A 16,801-nucleotide genomic window follows, 5' to 3' on the forward strand; every position below is an offset into this window, starting at 1 on the left:
AAGAAAACAGCTACATAAGCAAGAAAGAAGGGTGGGTGAGGGGACCACTTTGGCACTGGAACAAAAAGACCATGAAGTGAACAGGAAGACAGGAAGCAAACTCCCTAGGTGAACAATTAAGAGATTTAAAAGAAATACACTAAATTCTCATTCCAAACCCCAGGCTTGTCACTAATTATAACAGTATCTGAAAAGTCATTCTTGAAGAAATACTGAACTTCAGCTTAAGGCATTCCAAATTAAGAAAAAAGTTAATACATTAACCATAGTTAAAACCTATCCACCTTAAGAAAATTACAGATCAGGAGAATCACCTACTTGCAGTGTGATTCAGTTACTATTTCTTTCTGTGAGCAATCAGAGAATAGGATTTTGAACTTGGTCCTAATAAAATGCTCATTAAGTGTAAAGCATTAAAATTTTAATTTGAAGAGATTCATTAAGGGCCTCAAATTACTTACCCTGAAAGTTGTTTGGTTAGATGAAGGTCATACTTTAGTCTCTTTCGACTAATAAGGTTAATAGCAGACATCTTCCTAAAGTACAAGACTTCACTGGGATTGCCTGCCAAGTGTTGGCAGGAAATATTTAGCATGTAAGTCTTCAGGCAAAAAGTTCCCAAATTTTGGGATAAGTTTAGGAGGGGTTTTAGATACTAAAGTCACACTCATCTAAAACACAGCAGCCCCCAACTAAAAATCTTACAATTCAATTACAATGTCTGAATCTCCTAAACCAAGACTCCGTTACTGTGCTGCAGTTCACCAAGCAGCCCTGCACTGGCCCCTCAAAGTACTCCTTTGTGAATCATTAGATCTGTGGAAGCAGCTGAAGCAACAATTACACCAACAAGTGGAATCTCAAAGGTGGAGCCACATATATATATACACATATATATGTGTGTGTGTGTGTATATATATATAGCAAAGCAATGACACAGCTCTCCTATAGAGAGGAAAACATACAGGGTCCTGTTTGTGTTCCAATAAAAACAGCAGTTTCTAAGCAGCTGCATTTTAAGAATCTCACTGAAGGATCAAACGGGAAGAGGGAGGCAAATTGTTTAAACACAAATAACTTTGACAGTTAAAGAACTAGCATGACTAGGCCATGAAAGACAAGTGAAAAGCAAAAAGACTGACACTTGAGCAAATTTAGGCTCCGAGTGTGTCGAAGTACTTTTAACTTTCACTGTCACAATCTAAACTAAGTATTCTTAGAACAGAAAGGTCTACAGCCTTCCTGCTGCCTTTCACCTGCTGGGGAGACACAACATTATGGTAGTCATTAGATGCACTGCATTCCAGATCTCAAAGACATAATTTGGAGATATCGTCAACTGGCAAACTAGTCTGGAAGGCCTCACAGCTGTTAGGTGTCTGAAGACTTCACATGCAACCCAAGCCCTTCTTATGGTTATTAAAGAACATACTACAGAAGAGGTGGCTAAGAGTTTGTTCACTCTGCCTTAAAAATCCTTTTGAGATGTGGGATCAGCACAAATATCTTTTATAAACAGCAGAAGCAAATGCTGCACAACATCAGAATTTTACTGCTAAGCATTTATATCTCTATCCTTGATCATCAACTTGGTGTTAAATACCCCACAGTATTCCAGGATAACCACAGGTCAGATTTCCTGACACAGGTTCTTGTTTTCTAAACCGCAGAAAGTAGTGTCACGGGTATCTAACACAAGCTATTAGCAAAAAGGCAAAGGAGCCTAAGGCAGCACTCATTACCATTGGTTCACTGGAGTACACACTTCCAAGTCATACTATTTTTTGCTCTCTGCTAAGAGAATACTGACTGAAAAAAGAAAACTCCCTGGACTGCCCTCATTCAAACATCAAGTTCTCCCTACCAAGGAAAGCAAAACATCTCTCAAGGTTAAGGTAATATCTTAACTTTTATAGAAAAGAAAAATGGGCCAGGTGCGGTGGCTCATGCCTGTAATCCTAGCACTTTGGGAGGCCGACGTGGGTGGATCACAAGGTCAGGAGTTTGAGACCAGCCTGGCCAACAAGGTAAAACCCCATCTCTACTAAAAATACAAAAATTAGCCGGGCATGGTGGTGCGTGCCTGTAATCCCAGCTACTCAGGAGGCTAAGGCAGGAGAATCACTTGAATCTAAGAAGCAGAGATTGTAGTGAGCAGAGATCATGCCACTGCACTCTAGCCTGGGCAACAGAGTGAGACTCCATCTCAAAAAAAAAAAAAAAAAAAAAACTACGGCAATTTCTCAAAAAATTAAATATAGAATTATCATATGACACAGCAAATCCTCTTCTGAGGATATGTCCCCAAAAAGTGAAAGTGGGGTCTCAAACAGATACTTGTATACCCATGTCCATAGCAGCATTATTTATAATAACCAAAAAGTAGAAGCAACTCAAGTGTCCATCAAGCAATGAATGGATAAGCAAAATGTGGTATATACAGACAGAGGAATATTATTCACCCTAAAAAGGAAGGGAATTCTGACACATGCTACAACAGGAATGAACCTTGAAGACACAAGTGAAATAACCAGTATTTTATAGTTCACCAGGAGCTTTCATATGCATTACGTCATATAATTCTCACAACCGCTACCTGGTGAAATAGTTGCTATCACCATCAGTTCCACTTTACAGATGGTGGATAGAGGTCCACAGAAGCTAAGTAACTTGCTCATGGTCACACAGTAAGTGGTAGAGACAAAAGAAAAAAATACAGTTTTTCCAACTCAAATTTCCATATTCCTTTCAATACATCATGGTGAGTTTTCTGTTTACCCCTCCATGTTAGTGTTCAATGCAGCTTTACAGAAGGAGGTATTATGGTTTGCAAGAAAGAGCAGCCCTGAACTTGGACTTAGAAGACCTAGGATTAGGCTGGGCATGGTGGCTCAGCCTAATTACGCCTGTAATCCCAGCACTTTGGGAGGCCAAGGCAGGTGGATCATTTGAGCTCAGGAGTTTGAGATCGGCCTGGGCAACATGGTGAAACCCCATCTCTACAAAAAAATACAAAAATTAGCTAGGTGTGGTGGCACGTGCCTATAGTCCCAGTTACTTGGGAGGCTGAGGTGGGAAGATTGCTTGAGTCTGGGAAGCGGAGGCTGCAGTGAGCAGAAATCACGCCATTGCACTCCAGCCTGAGTGACACAGTCAGACCCTGTCTCAAAAAAAAAGGAAGAAAGATGGGGAAGGGGAAGGGGAAGAATAGGAAGGGGAGGAAGAGGAAGGGGAAGAAGAGGAGGAAGGGAAAGAAGAGGAGGAAGGGGAAGAAGAGGAGGAAGGGGAAGAAGAGGAGGAAGAGGAAGAGGAAGAAGGAGGAGGAGGAGGAGGAGGACCTATTATTAATTCTCAGCTTTGCCAAGGAACAAATATGGGGACTTCCACAATATACAACATCTTTAAGACTCAGTTTCTTCACTGGGAAAAAGTATATTTTTAAAAGTATATAATACACCCTATAAAGTTTGAAGATTAAAGAAGGTAATGTAAGAAAGAGCAGCACAAAGTCTGGCATTTAATAAGTGAGAATAGATGTCAGAAAAAAAAACGGTAAACTTTTGCAGGCTTAGTACCACCTGTATTTTTCCCTGATCTGGCCTTACTGTGGTGACATTCAATCACTTCTTTCCAATAATCTCTTCAAAAAATTGATTTGTTTGTTTTGAGACAGGGCCTCACTCTGTTACCCAGGCTGCAGAGCAGTGGCATGATCTGGGGCTCACTGCAGCCTCAACCTGACCTCCTGGGCTCAAATGATCCTCCCACCTCAGGCTCCTCAGCAGCTGGGACTACAGGCATGTGCCACCATGCCCAGCTAATCTTTGTTTATTTTGTTTTTTAGAGACAGGGTCTCACTATGTTGGCCAGGCTGGTCTTGAACTCCTGGAATCAAGTGATCCTCCCACCTCTGCCTCCCAAAGGTCTAGGATTACAGGCATAAGCCACTGAGCCTGTCCATGACTGGATCTTTTTGCTACTTTAGATGTATAGTGAGTCAGATTATTAGCAATAGTAAAAATGATGTGATTATTGCAGCAAGTTAATCAGAGAAATTTAAGGAATGAAAACGAAGGTATAGGCCTGACAGTCATACAAAGAGAAGAAAGAGGTTACATGGTAACAAGGCTCAGCCCAGTCCTTTCTTAGCTGTTGGAAAAAGGAGAGGTCAAAAGCTTAAATTAGCTGCTTGATGGCCCTTGGGAAGAACAGGGACAGCAGCCAAGCCAGAAACCACCAAAAGGAAAAGCAACAAAGTAGAAGATAAGGCAAGTATAAAGGAATGTGATCAAGGAAACAGGCCCCACAGGAAAAGGAGCTGCCTGGAAGGCCTACATAAATACATGAATAAGTCAACACAACATAAATTATACCCATATGCACTTCATACCCTAGCCCAGAACCTGGTGCTTCATTCAAACACCCACATTTGTCATGCTGCCCTTGGGTCATAAAGGGATATTTGGGAGAAGGCAGTTTGTAATTTCTGATTCTTATAGAAAATTGCATTTATCATAAGGCCTCATCACAGTATCTGGATTATTTGCTAGATGCGGATATGCATTTATTTGTGAGATTTATAAAATTGTGTTTGACGCAAAATGACTCTGGGGACAGGTAAGGCAGATCAACCTTCACTGCAATCTTGTTAGCACATCTCACCCCATGCTCCCTCATCCCAGTCCTCCTAACACACACATTTCACACTTCTCCTTTTATGCCCAGATGTGCCAAACATGGTAGTAAATCACTGCAGGGACAGGACATTTTACATTTAAATAAAAAGAAAGAAAAGATATAGGAAAAAAAATCAGAGACCAGCTATGTCACACATTAGAATCTATACCAAGTTGTAAATGTGCGTTACTATTACTAGGAATGTCTGGCAAGTCTTACATCTGGAGCTAAATCAAGTTCCCCATCTGTTGGATTTGCCTTTTACTCAATGTTAATTTTTCAATTGTTTATAAGAACAATGTAATAACTGTTGAGAAAACAAAAAATCATAGGCACAAAGGGAGCAAGGAACAGAAGAAAAGTCGAATTTAGGTTTCCCAATGGTGAAAGCACTTTCTCCTCTCCATTTACCAACAGCTCACACCAGCGCATGGGTGGTGCCTCCTCAAGACCCTGACCAACTCCATGCCTAACACAACTTTATCCAATACATATGGCACTCTGTAATTGCCTTGCTGTTTCACAAGCAACCTAAAATGACTCAGCCCCATGGACTCCATTTGCCTCTGTTTACCATAAATAGGAACAGTCACGTAAAGTAAAAGGTCAACATTGTGGATCTCCATGAATCATTCACTGAAGGCATGGAGAAAAGCGGAAAATCTTTGGAGAAAAGCTTTCAGATGACCTATACACAGAACACTCTGGCAACTAGCATGCCTGAAAAGGGCTTGTAACCATCTCTCAGTAAAAAAATTCACAGAACAGCCAGCACTTTGAGCTGTTTCAATATGATAAAATAAAATCCTCGTGTACTCCTGCTTTTCCTGATCAAGTACGACAATTTTTCTTCCACTCCTACAGACATCAAGGCTTAAAATAGTAGTAGTGTTTAACACACTCTACTTAGAAAGGTACAGTAAACTTAAGGAAGAGCCAAGGAACTCTGCAAGAGATACTTCTCATTCCTTACCTGATATTAACCAATGCATGGGTCACCTTGCTAGCTGCTTCCTTCCACTGGCCTGCATTGGTAGAAAGCCTCAGGACTGCAAAGAAGGAAAGAACACAGATCTGTCAAATCCCCGGCATAAAACACAAACATGAGGAATGAAGACACATCCTCAGAATAGCACTCTCAGAATAACCAAACAAAGCCTATGCCAATCTTCTGTTAAAAACATCCTCAGCTTAGATAAAAATACAAGGGCTTATAGAATTCTCTCAACTATTTTCACTCGAGTTTTTTCTCTAACTTCTTTTCACTTTCTATCAAAATACTCTACTCCTTCTCTGCCTTAAGTTTTCCCTCCCCTCTGCTAACAGGGTTCTATAACTTAATTTTTGCATGCATTTACAATCTACACTGGGGTGGTGATGTGAGGGTAACCTGGTTGCCATATTTATCATTTCCCTAATAGTGGGGGGGCTGATTTAGTGGAACTGGCTGGCTTAGTTGATGTCCCTTCCTGCTCTATGTATATGTATAAACTCCTTAACATATAAACTCAGTCAAACAGGACACATTCACATACAGGATGGTCATGTGTCAATCAAGGATTAACCTTTTTTTTCTTTTTAAATTATACTTTAAGTTCTAGGGTACATGTGCACAATGTGCAGGTTTGTTACATATGTATATATGTGCCATGTTGGTGTGCTGCACCAATTAACTTGCCATTTATGTTAAGTATATCTCTTAATGTTGTCCTTCCCTACTCCCCCCACCCCACGACAGGCCCTGGTGTGTGATGTTCCCCACGCTGTCTCCAGGTGTTCTTATTTTTCAATTCCCACCTATGAGTGAGAACAAATTAACCTTTTTTTGCTCCTCTGACTTAACTGTGTGACCTACAAAATGAATCTACAAGAATGTTCTTCCCTTGTGTGACCAAATTCTCTCCCTTTTCCAAACTCACACACAGAGGAAAGATAATAGAAATACAGACCTGAATATATCCTCTATCAGCTATGATCTTCAGAGTCACACATTAAAGTACTTATGCCATTTTAGAAAAGAGACAAAACAGCACAAGTGCTCCTTGAAAGAGCAAGCACATGGTAGGCACTCTAAGTGTATGTTTTAATGAATGCTAATTAATAAGAGCTAAATATATGGAGACTTTACTATGCGCCAGGCACTGGACCAAGTTAGGGTATATGTAATGTAGCATACAGATGAGGAAAACCAAGACTGAGAGGAGACAAGTACAGTAACTGATTGCAGTCATTCACACAAGTTGTAAGTAATGGAGCTGGAATTTAAACCTGGAGGAAACGACTCAAGAGCCTACGTTTACGTAGAGAAGAACAAGATCTCTGAAGCCAATGGTCAGGGTCCAAGTCCAGCCCCTGCCACCTACTAGAGAATAACAGCAATACCTATATGAAAGAATTGTTATATATAAAGTTCTTAGATTAGTGCCTGCCACATAGTAAATAAATTTTAGCTATTATTAATTTCAATAGACTACCTCCCAAATGAATGAATGAATGTACTGTATCTGAGACTTTCCCAAAAGAAAAAAAGTATGGCCTCACTAACATTAAGAAATGTGTGACCAATCTGTATATGACCTTCATAGCTGAGTACCATCACTATGTACGCCTGACCCAAGATTCTCAAGAGCTATAGCAGCAGCTCAATCAGAAGGGAGCGCCTGTGGCTGTAATAGGGGAAAGAAAGCTCATCTGGCTGCTCTACATCTGTTTCAGCAATGTCTCATGTTTATAAATTCATGCAATTTTATGAAAAAGAAGATAAGACAGAAGGCTTAATAAAACACATCAACAGTGCTGCTTTTTTAATTTATAAGATTTAGTGCAAGGGAATTTGGTATAGTTCCAAGTTAGAGCTCTACAGTCTGAACTCAGGTTTCACTGAGTGCATGTGTGAATTTATTCATGTCATGAACAAAATTGTTTCAGGAAGCCATACATGTATTGTTCAACTCAATTGTGAAATTTATTTAGATGCATTGGTTTTTCACCAGATCCCCCACAAAATCACAAGTTCTCTGATGGTAGAACCTAGACGTTTATGAAATGGAGCTGAATTTTACCTCCTCACATTTTCACAGAGGTAGTAAACTCTGTCCACAGATTACTTCTCTGTAATACCCTGTCAGCTCTGTTCCTTACTGAACAGGCACCCAGATGACCTCATCACTGCATTTCCTTTGGAAATGCCATTGGTGTTTACATTCTTTTTTGAGCTACCAAATTGAAACACAAAATTATTTCAAAATTCCCTAAAAGTCTCAAACTAAAGCAATCATTTATGTAGTAAATTATGGTACACAAAAATAATATGCAACCATTTAAAAAGAGACATGAAAACTACAAAAAATACAAATTGTACTTTAAAAAACACAAGCTAGAAGGATATCATGATTACAACTCTGTAGAACTATGTATGCATGTGGGTTAATATACAACAATGAAAACAGCAGTAGTACTAGAACCAAGGAATTATAAGATTTTAAATATTTTCTATGCTTTTCTTTAGTATTGGTGATTGTCTTTGATTTTAAAAATAATAAAAGACAGATTAAAACACAACGTCATTTATGGTTCTGGGTACCTTCTGTGGAGGTCCTTCCCATACAGTGGACTTCACTGCAGCCAAACAGGAAGATTAAGTGTGTGCCTTTACCAAAAATGTCTTAGTGAGCCGGGCGCAGTGGCTCACGCCTGTAATCCCAGCACTTTGAGAGACTGAAGTGGGTGGATCACTTGAGGTCAGGCATTCAAGACCAGCCTAGCCAACATGGTGAAACCCCATCTCAACTAAAAATACCAAAAAAAAAAAAAAAATTAGCTGGGTGTCGTGGCATGTGCCTGTAGTCCCAGCTACTCAGGAGGCTGAGGCAGGAGAATTGCTTTAACCCTGGAGGCTGGAGGCAGAGGTTGCAGTGAGCCAAGATTGCACCACTGCACTCCAGCCTAGGCAACAGAGCAAGACTCCATCTCAAAAAAAAAAAAAAAAAAAAAAATCTTTCCTCTTCTAGCCAAGATGCAGTAATAAGACATAACTTACCCTCCTACTTTAAACAACAGAAACCTGGACAAAACATATGAAACAGTGGTTGTCAGACATTGGAAAACAAGCAATATAGAATTGTGATCCCCCAAAAGGAAGAAAACAAAGAAGGTGTACCCTGCAGGGCTGGGAAGAAGAATCTAAACAGAAGCCAGAAATCTTGCAAAGTTGAAGATACAGAGATCAGCATTTGGAGAGGCCAAGACATCTAGAGGATGTGGGGCAGAAAGCTGGCAAGGAGGGAGTTTGACAGACAGCTCTGGAGATCCCTTGTATTTCTTGAAGACACTGATCTATGCGTACAGAAGAAGAAACTACCCAAGGCTGAGGGCGAAGAATCACTGGAAAGGAGAAGAAACTGAGGAGCTCATGACACGCTCCACAATGAAAATAACTTGTGGCCGGGCGCGGTGGCTCAAGCCTGTAATCCCAGCACTTTGGGAGGCCGAGACGGGCGGATCACGAGGTCAGGAGATCGAGACCATCCTGGCTAATACAGTGAAACCCCGTCTCTACTAAAAAATACAAAAAACTAGCCGGGCGTGGTGGTGGGCGCCTATAGTCCCAGCTACTCGGGAGGCTGAGGCGGAAGAATGGCGTAAACCCGGGAGGCGGAGCTTGCAGCGAGCTGAGATCCAGCCACTGCACTCCAGCCTGGGCAACAGAGCGAGACTCTGTCTTAAAAAAAAAAAAAAAAAAAAAAAAGAAAAGAAAGAAAATAACTTGTGTTTCCACCAGCAAGAGTGGAAAGACCTAGTAACACATGGAGTATCAGGCAGGTTCTGTAAATGGGTACTGCATTTGTAATGGGACAAACTAGCCTACATTCAAGGTTGCTCTTGATCTACCCTCAACCCTTAAAAGCAAAACCTGAAAAGATCCAACTGATTCCACATAACATAATCACATTCCAGAAAAAAGTACAATCTTACATAAAAGAAACATAACAAAATCCAGCATCCACATCATAAAAATCACAATTCTAAATTCTAATGACAAAAATAACCAGGCATGCAAAGAAATAAAAACATATGAACCATAAGAAACAAAAAAAATATGAAGCATAAGCACAGGGAAAATCAGTCAGTAGAAACAGACCTAGACATGAAGAAAGACAATGGAAGGAGAAGACAAGGACATTAAAACAGCTATTAGAAATATGTTTCATATATTCAGGAAGACTGAGAAAATCTGAAAATGATGAGCAAAGAAATGGAAATATTAAAAAAGAAACCCATGGCTAAGTACAGTGGCTAATGCCTATAATCTCAGCACTTTGGAAGGCTAAGGCAGAAGGATTGCTTGAGCCTATATATATATAAAATACATACGTATTATATATTATATAATATATATAATATATGGTGTGTGTGTATGTATATGTGTGTGTATATATATATAGAGAGAGAGAGAGTCCAAACTGAGAAGAGCAGGGACAAAACATATTTGAAGAAATCATAGCCAAAACATTTCCACATTTGATGAAAACTAGAAATTTACAGATTCAAGAAGTTCTAAGAACCCCAAGCAAAATAAACATAAAGAAAACCATGCCAAGGCAGTTGATAATCATATTGTTGAAAATCAATGATAAAGAGAAAATATTAAAAGCATTCAGAGGCTAGGCATGGTAGCTCATGCTTGTAATCCCAGTACTTTGGGAGGCCAAGGTGGGTGGATCACCTGAGGTCAGGAGTTCAAGACCAGCCTGGCCAACATGGTGAAACCTTGTCTCTACTAAAAATACAAAAATTAGCTGGGCATGGTGGTGCACGCCTGTAATCTCAGCTACTCGGGAGGCTGAGGCACAAGAATCGCTTGAACCCAGGAGGAAGAGATTGCAATGAGCCCAGATGGCACCACTGCACTCCAGTCTGGGGGACAGAGTGAGACTCCATCTCAAAAAGAAAAAACATTCAGAGAAAAACAAAGATATTATGCACAGAGAAACAAAGATGAAAACAACAGACCTCTTACTAGCAACTATGTAAGCCAGAAAACAAAGAAATGAGATTTTTAAAATAATGAAAGAAAAATTTTATATTAAACAAAAATATGGCGGAGTAAGCCCACTAAAGCCTTATCTCCTGCTGATTACAGCTAAAAACTCTAGACAAAACATGAAAAGTAATTATCTGAGGGCTCTGAAAATTAAACAAAAGCAGACAGATTATAGAGGGAAGTCAAAACTTGGAGAAACACTCACAAGAGGCTCAGTTTCCAGGTTTTATTTTTCCTATTTTCTCTTACAGCTTTGCCCCAAGAGTCAGCCAGTTCCAGAGCTGCATAGTGGAACTGTATGGATGGCTAAAACTCTAAAGCAAGCCTCATCTTTCTGGAGAAAGAAATTGAGAGCCCAGGCGCAGTACCTCATGCCTGCCATCCCAACACTTTGGGAGGCCAAGGAGGGTGGATTACTTGAGTCCAAGAGTTCAAGACCAGCCTGGGCAACATGCCGAAACCCTGTCTCTACAAAAAATACAAAAATTAGGCCAGGCGCAGAGGCTCACGCTTGTAATCCCAGCACTTTGGGAGGCTGAGGCAGCTGGATCACCTAAGGTCAGGAGTTCGAGACCGGCCTGACCAACATGGTAAAACCCCATCTCTACTAAAAATACAAAACTTAACCAGGCATGGTGGTGCATGCCTGTAATCCCAGCTACTCTGGAGGCGAGGCACAAGAATCACTTGAACGTGGGAGGCAGAGGTTGCAGTGAGCCGAGATCGTGCCTGGGTGACACTCCAGCCTGGGTGACAGAACAAGACTCTGTCTCAAAAGAGAAAAAAAAAAATCCAGAAGATTATAACCAGTCTCTGAGTGTATACAACATAACATTAAAAATGTCCAGGAGGAGGCCAGGCTTGTGGCTCACGCCTGTAATCCCAGCATTTTGAGAGGCCAAGGCAGGTAGATCACCCGAGGTCAGGAATTCGAGACAAGCCTGGCCAACATGGCAAAACCCCATCTCTACTAAAATACAAAAAATTAGCCAGGCATGGTGGCGGGCACTTGTAATCTCAGCTACTGGGGAGGATAAGGCTGGAGAATCTCTTGAACCCAGGAGGCAGAGGTTGCAGTGAGCCACTGCACTCGAGCCTGGGCGACAGAGTAAGACTCTGTCTCAAAAAAAAAAAAAAAAAAAACTGTCCAGGAGGTAATCCAAAATTACTCATAAAGAACCAGAATATACAATAAAACAGAAAAATGTGACCAATTCCCAAAAGAAAAGGCAAAAAACAGATATCTGAGATGGCACAGATGTTAAAATTATCAAGGACTTTAAAGCAGTTATCATAACTATGCTCCATGAAGAAAAGGTAAACATACTTGAAACGAATGGAAAGACAGAAGTTCAGCAAAGAAATGGAAGCCATAACAAAGAACTAATTAAAATATTTAGAAGTAAAGCTGGGCACAGTGGCTAATGCCTTGTAATCCCAGCACTTTGGAAGGCTCAGGTATGAGGATCACTTGAGCCCAGGAGTTTGAGGCTACAGTGAGCCAAGAGTACACCACTGCACTCCAGCCAGGGTGACAAATATTTAGAAGTAAAACATGTACTATGTGAAATAAAGAATTCACTGAATGGGCTTAAAAGCAGAATAGACTGACAAAGGAGTCAGTGAATATAAAGAATAATAGAAATAATTAAATATGAAGAATAGAGACAAATGGGGGAGGGGAGGGGCAGGGCCTTAGAAACATATCGGACAATATCGAAAAGTCTAATCTTTGTGATACTATAGTCTCAGAAAAGGAGGAGACAGAAATTGGGGCAGAGCAAGATGGCCGAATAGGAACAGCTCCAGTCTCCAACTCCCAGCGCGAGCGACACAGAAGACCGGCGATTTCTGCATTTTCAACTGAGGTACTGGGTTCATCTCACTGGGGAGTGCCAGACGATCGGTGCTGGTCAGCTGCTGCAGCCCGACCAGCGAGAGCTGAAGCAGGGCGAGGCATTGCCTCACCTGGAAAGCGTAAGGGGGAAGGGAATCCCTTTTCCTAGCCAGGGGGAACTGAGACACACAACACCTGGAAAATCGGGTAACTCCCACCCCAATACTGCGCTTTAAGCAGACAGGCACACCAGGAGATCATATCCCACACCTGGCCGGGAGTGTCCCACACCCACGGAGCCTCCCTCATTGCTAGCACAGCAGTCTGTGATCTACCGGCAAGGCAGCAGCGAGGCTGGGGGAGGGGCGCCCGCCATTGCTGAGGCTTAAGTAGGTAAACAAAGCTGCTGGGAAGCTCGAACTGGGTGGAGCTCACAGCAGCTCAAGGAAACCTGCCTGTCTCTGTAGACTCCACCTCTGGGGACAGGGCACAGTAAATAATAACAAACGCAGCAGCTCTGCAGACGCAAACGACTCTGTCTGACAGCTTTGAAGAGAGCAGTGGATCTCCCAACACGGAGGTTGAGATCTGAGAAGGGACAGACTCCCTGCTCAAGTGGGTCCCTGACCCCTGAGTAGCCTAACTGGGAGACATCCCCCACTAGAGGCAGTCTGACACCCCACACCTCACAGGGTGGAGTACACCCCTGAGAGGAAGATTCCAAAGCAAGAATCAGACAGGTACACTCGCTGTTCAGAAATATTCTATCTTCTGCAGCCTCTGCTGCTGATACCCAGGCAAACAGGGTCTGGAGTGGACCTCAAGCAATCTCCTACAGCTACAACCTACAGCTGAGGATCCTGACTGTTAGAAGGAAAGCTATCAAACAGGAAGGACACCTACACCAAAACCCCATCAGTATATCACCATCATCAAAGACCAGAGGCAGATAAAACCACAAAGATGGGGAAAAAGCAGGGCAGAAAAGCTGGAAATTCAAAAAATAAGAGCGCATCTCCCCCGGCAAAGGAGCGCAGCTCATCGCCAGCAACGGATCAAAGCTGGACGGAGAATGACTTCGACGAGATGAGAGAAGAAGGCTTCAGTCCATCAAATTTCTCAGAGCTAAAGGAGGAATTACGTACCCAGCGCAAAGAAACTAAAAATCTTGAAAAAAAAGTGGAAGAATTGATGGCTAGAGTAATTAATGCAGAGAAGCTCACAAACGAAATGAAAGAGACGAAAACCATGGCACGAGAAATACGTGACAAATGCACAAGCTTCAGTAACCGTCTCGATCAACTGGAAGAAAGAATGTCAGCGATGGAGGATCAAATGAATGAAATGAAGCGAGAAGAGAAACCAAAAGAAAAAAGAAGAAAAAGAAATGAACAAAGCCTGCAAGAAGTATGGGATTATGTAAAAAGACCAAATCTACGTCTGATTGGGGTGCCTGAAAGTGAGGGGGAAAATGGAACCAAGTTGGAAAACACTCTTCAGGATATCATCCAGGAGAACTTCCCCAACCTAGTAGGGCAGGCCAACATTCAAATCCAGGAAATACAGAGAACGCCACAAAGATACTCCTCGAGAAGAGCAACTCCAAGACACATAATTGCCAGATTCACCAAAGTTGAAATGAAGGAAAAAATCTTAAGGGCAGCCAGAGAGAAAGGTCGGGTTACCCACAAAGGGAAGCCCATCAGACTAACAGCAGATCTCTCGGCAGAAACTCTTCAAGCCAGAAGAGAGTGGGGGCCAATATTCAACATTCTTAAAGAAAAGAATTTTAAACCCAGAATTTTATATCCAGCCAAACTAAGTTTCATAAGTGAAGGAGAAATAAAATCCTTTACAGATAAGCAAATGCTTAGAGATTTTGTCACCACTAGGCCTGCCTTACAAGAGACCCTGAAGGAAGCACTAAACATGGAAAGGAACAACCGGTACCAGCCATTGCAAAAACATGCCAAAATGTAAAGACCATCAAGGCTAGGAAGAAACTGCATCAACTAACGAGCAAAATAACCAGTTAATATCATAATGGCAGGATCAAGTTCACACATAACAATCTTAACCTTAAATGTAAATGGACTAAATGCTCCAATTAAAAGACACAGACTGGCAAACTGGATAAAGAGTCAAGACCCATCAGTCTGCTGTATTCAGGAGACCCATCTCACACACAGAGACATACATAGGCTCAAAATAAAGGGATGGAGGAAGATTTACCAAGCAAATGGAGAACACAAAAAAGCGGGGGTTGCAATACTAGTCTCTGATAAAACAGACTTTAAACCATCAAAGATCAAAAGAGACAAAGAAGGCCATTACATAATGGTAAAGGGATCAATTCAACAGGAAGAGCTAACTATCCTAAATATATATGCACCCAATACAGGAGCACCCAGATTCATAAAGCAAGTCCTTAGAGACTTACAAAGAGACTTAGACTCCCATACAATAATAATGGGAGACTTCAACACTCCACTGTCAACATTAGACAGATCAACGAGACAGAAAGTTAACAAGGATATCCAGGAATTGAACTCATCTCTGCAGCAAGCAGACCTAATAGACATCTATAGAACTCTCCACCCCAAATCAACAGAATATACATTCTTCTCAGCACCACATCGTACTTACTCCAAAATTGACCACGTAATTGGAAGTAAAGCACTCCTCAGCAAATGTACAAGAACAGAAATTATAACAAACTGTCTCTCAGACCACAGTGCAATCAAATTAGAACTCAGGACTAAGAAACTCAATCAAAACCGCTCAACTACATGGAAACTGAACAACCTGCTCCTGAATGACTACTGGGTACATAACGAAATGAAGGCAGAAATAAAGATGTTCTTTGAAACCAATGAGAACAAAGATACAACATACCAGAATCTCTGGGACACATTTAAAGCAGTGTGTAGAGGGAAATTTATAGCACTAAATGCCCACAAGAGAAAGCAGGAAAGATCTAAAATTGACACTCTAACATCGCAATTAAAAGAACTAGAGAAGCAAGAGCAAACACATTCGAAAGCTAGCAGAAGGCAAGAAATAACTAAGATCAGAGCAGAACTGAAGGAGATAGAGACACAAAAAACCCTCCAAAAAATCAATGAATCCAGGAGTTGGTTTTTTGAAAAGATCAACAAAATTGACAGACCACTAGCAAGACTAATAAAGAAGAAAAGAGAGAAGAATCAAATCGACGCAATTAAAAATGATAAAGGGGATATCACCACCGACCCCAGAGAAATACAAACTACCATCAGAGAATACTATAAACACCTCTACGCAAATAAACTGGAAAATCTAGAAGAAATGGATAATTTCCTGGACACTTACACTCTTCCAAGACTAAACCAGGAAGAAGTTGAATCCCTGAATAGACCAATAGTAGGCTCTGAAATTGAGGCAATAATTAATAGCCTACCAACCAAAAAAAGTCCAGGACCAGATGGATTCACAGCTGAATTCTACCAGAGGTACAAGGAGGAGCTGGTACCATTCCTTCTGAAACTATTCCAATCAATAGAAAAAGAGGGAATCCTCCCTAACTCATTTTATGAGGCCAACATCATCCTGATACCAAAGCCTGGCAGAGACACAACAAAAAAAGAGAATTTTAGACCAATATCCCTGATGAACATCGATGCAAAAATCCTCAATAAAATACTGGCAAACCGGATTCAGCAGCACATCAAAAAGCTTATCCACCATGATCAAGTGGGCTTCATCCCTGGGATGCAAGGCTGGTTCAACATTCGCAAATCAATAAACATAATCCAGCATATAAACAGAACCAAAGACAAGAACCACATCATTATCTCAATAGATGCAGAAAAGGCTTTTGACAAAATTCAACAGCCCTTCATGCTAAAAACGCTCAAGAAATTCGGTATTGATGGAACGTACCTCAAAATCATAAGAGCTATTTATGACAAACCCACAGCCAATATCATACTGAATGGGCAAAAACTGGAAAAATTCCCTTTGAAAACTGGCACAAGACAGGGATGCCCTCTCTCACCACTCCTATTCAACATAGTGTTGGAAGTTCTGGCTAGGGCAATCAGGCAAGAGAAAGAAATCAAGGGGATTCAGTTAGGAAAAGAAGAAGTCAAATTGTCCCTGTTTGCAGACGACATGATTGTATATTTAGAAAACCCCATTGTCTCAGCCCAAAATCTCCTTAAGCTGATCAGCAACTTCAGCAAAGTCTCAGGATACAAAATTAA

General features: G+C 41.2%; 1 protein-coding gene across 3 annotated transcripts in view; it reads right to left on the reverse strand.

The window, feature by feature from the left end:
• The window catches only part of ARMH3 (armadillo like helical domain containing 3), a 227,652-nt gene that overhangs the window by 95,327 nt on the left and 115,524 nt on the right, over nt 1-16,801 (reverse strand). For 2 of the 3 annotated variants that reach the window (XM_038009495.2, XM_038009496.2), the window contains exon 23: nt 5,651-5,726. The exons of the other annotated variant lie outside the window; for it this stretch is intronic. In XM_038009495.2, the coding sequence (XP_037865423.1) occupies nt 5,651-5,726 (76 nt within the window). The remainder of the gene's footprint in view (nt 1-5,650; nt 5,727-16,801) is intronic. 3 annotated transcript variants of the gene reach the window in all.

Source organism: Chlorocebus sabaeus, chromosome 9 (assembly GCF_047675955.1).
Source record: "Chlorocebus sabaeus isolate Y175 chromosome 9, mChlSab1.0.hap1, whole genome shotgun sequence".
Classification (NCBI taxonomy): Eukaryota; Metazoa; Chordata; class Mammalia; order Primates; family Cercopithecidae; genus Chlorocebus; species Chlorocebus sabaeus.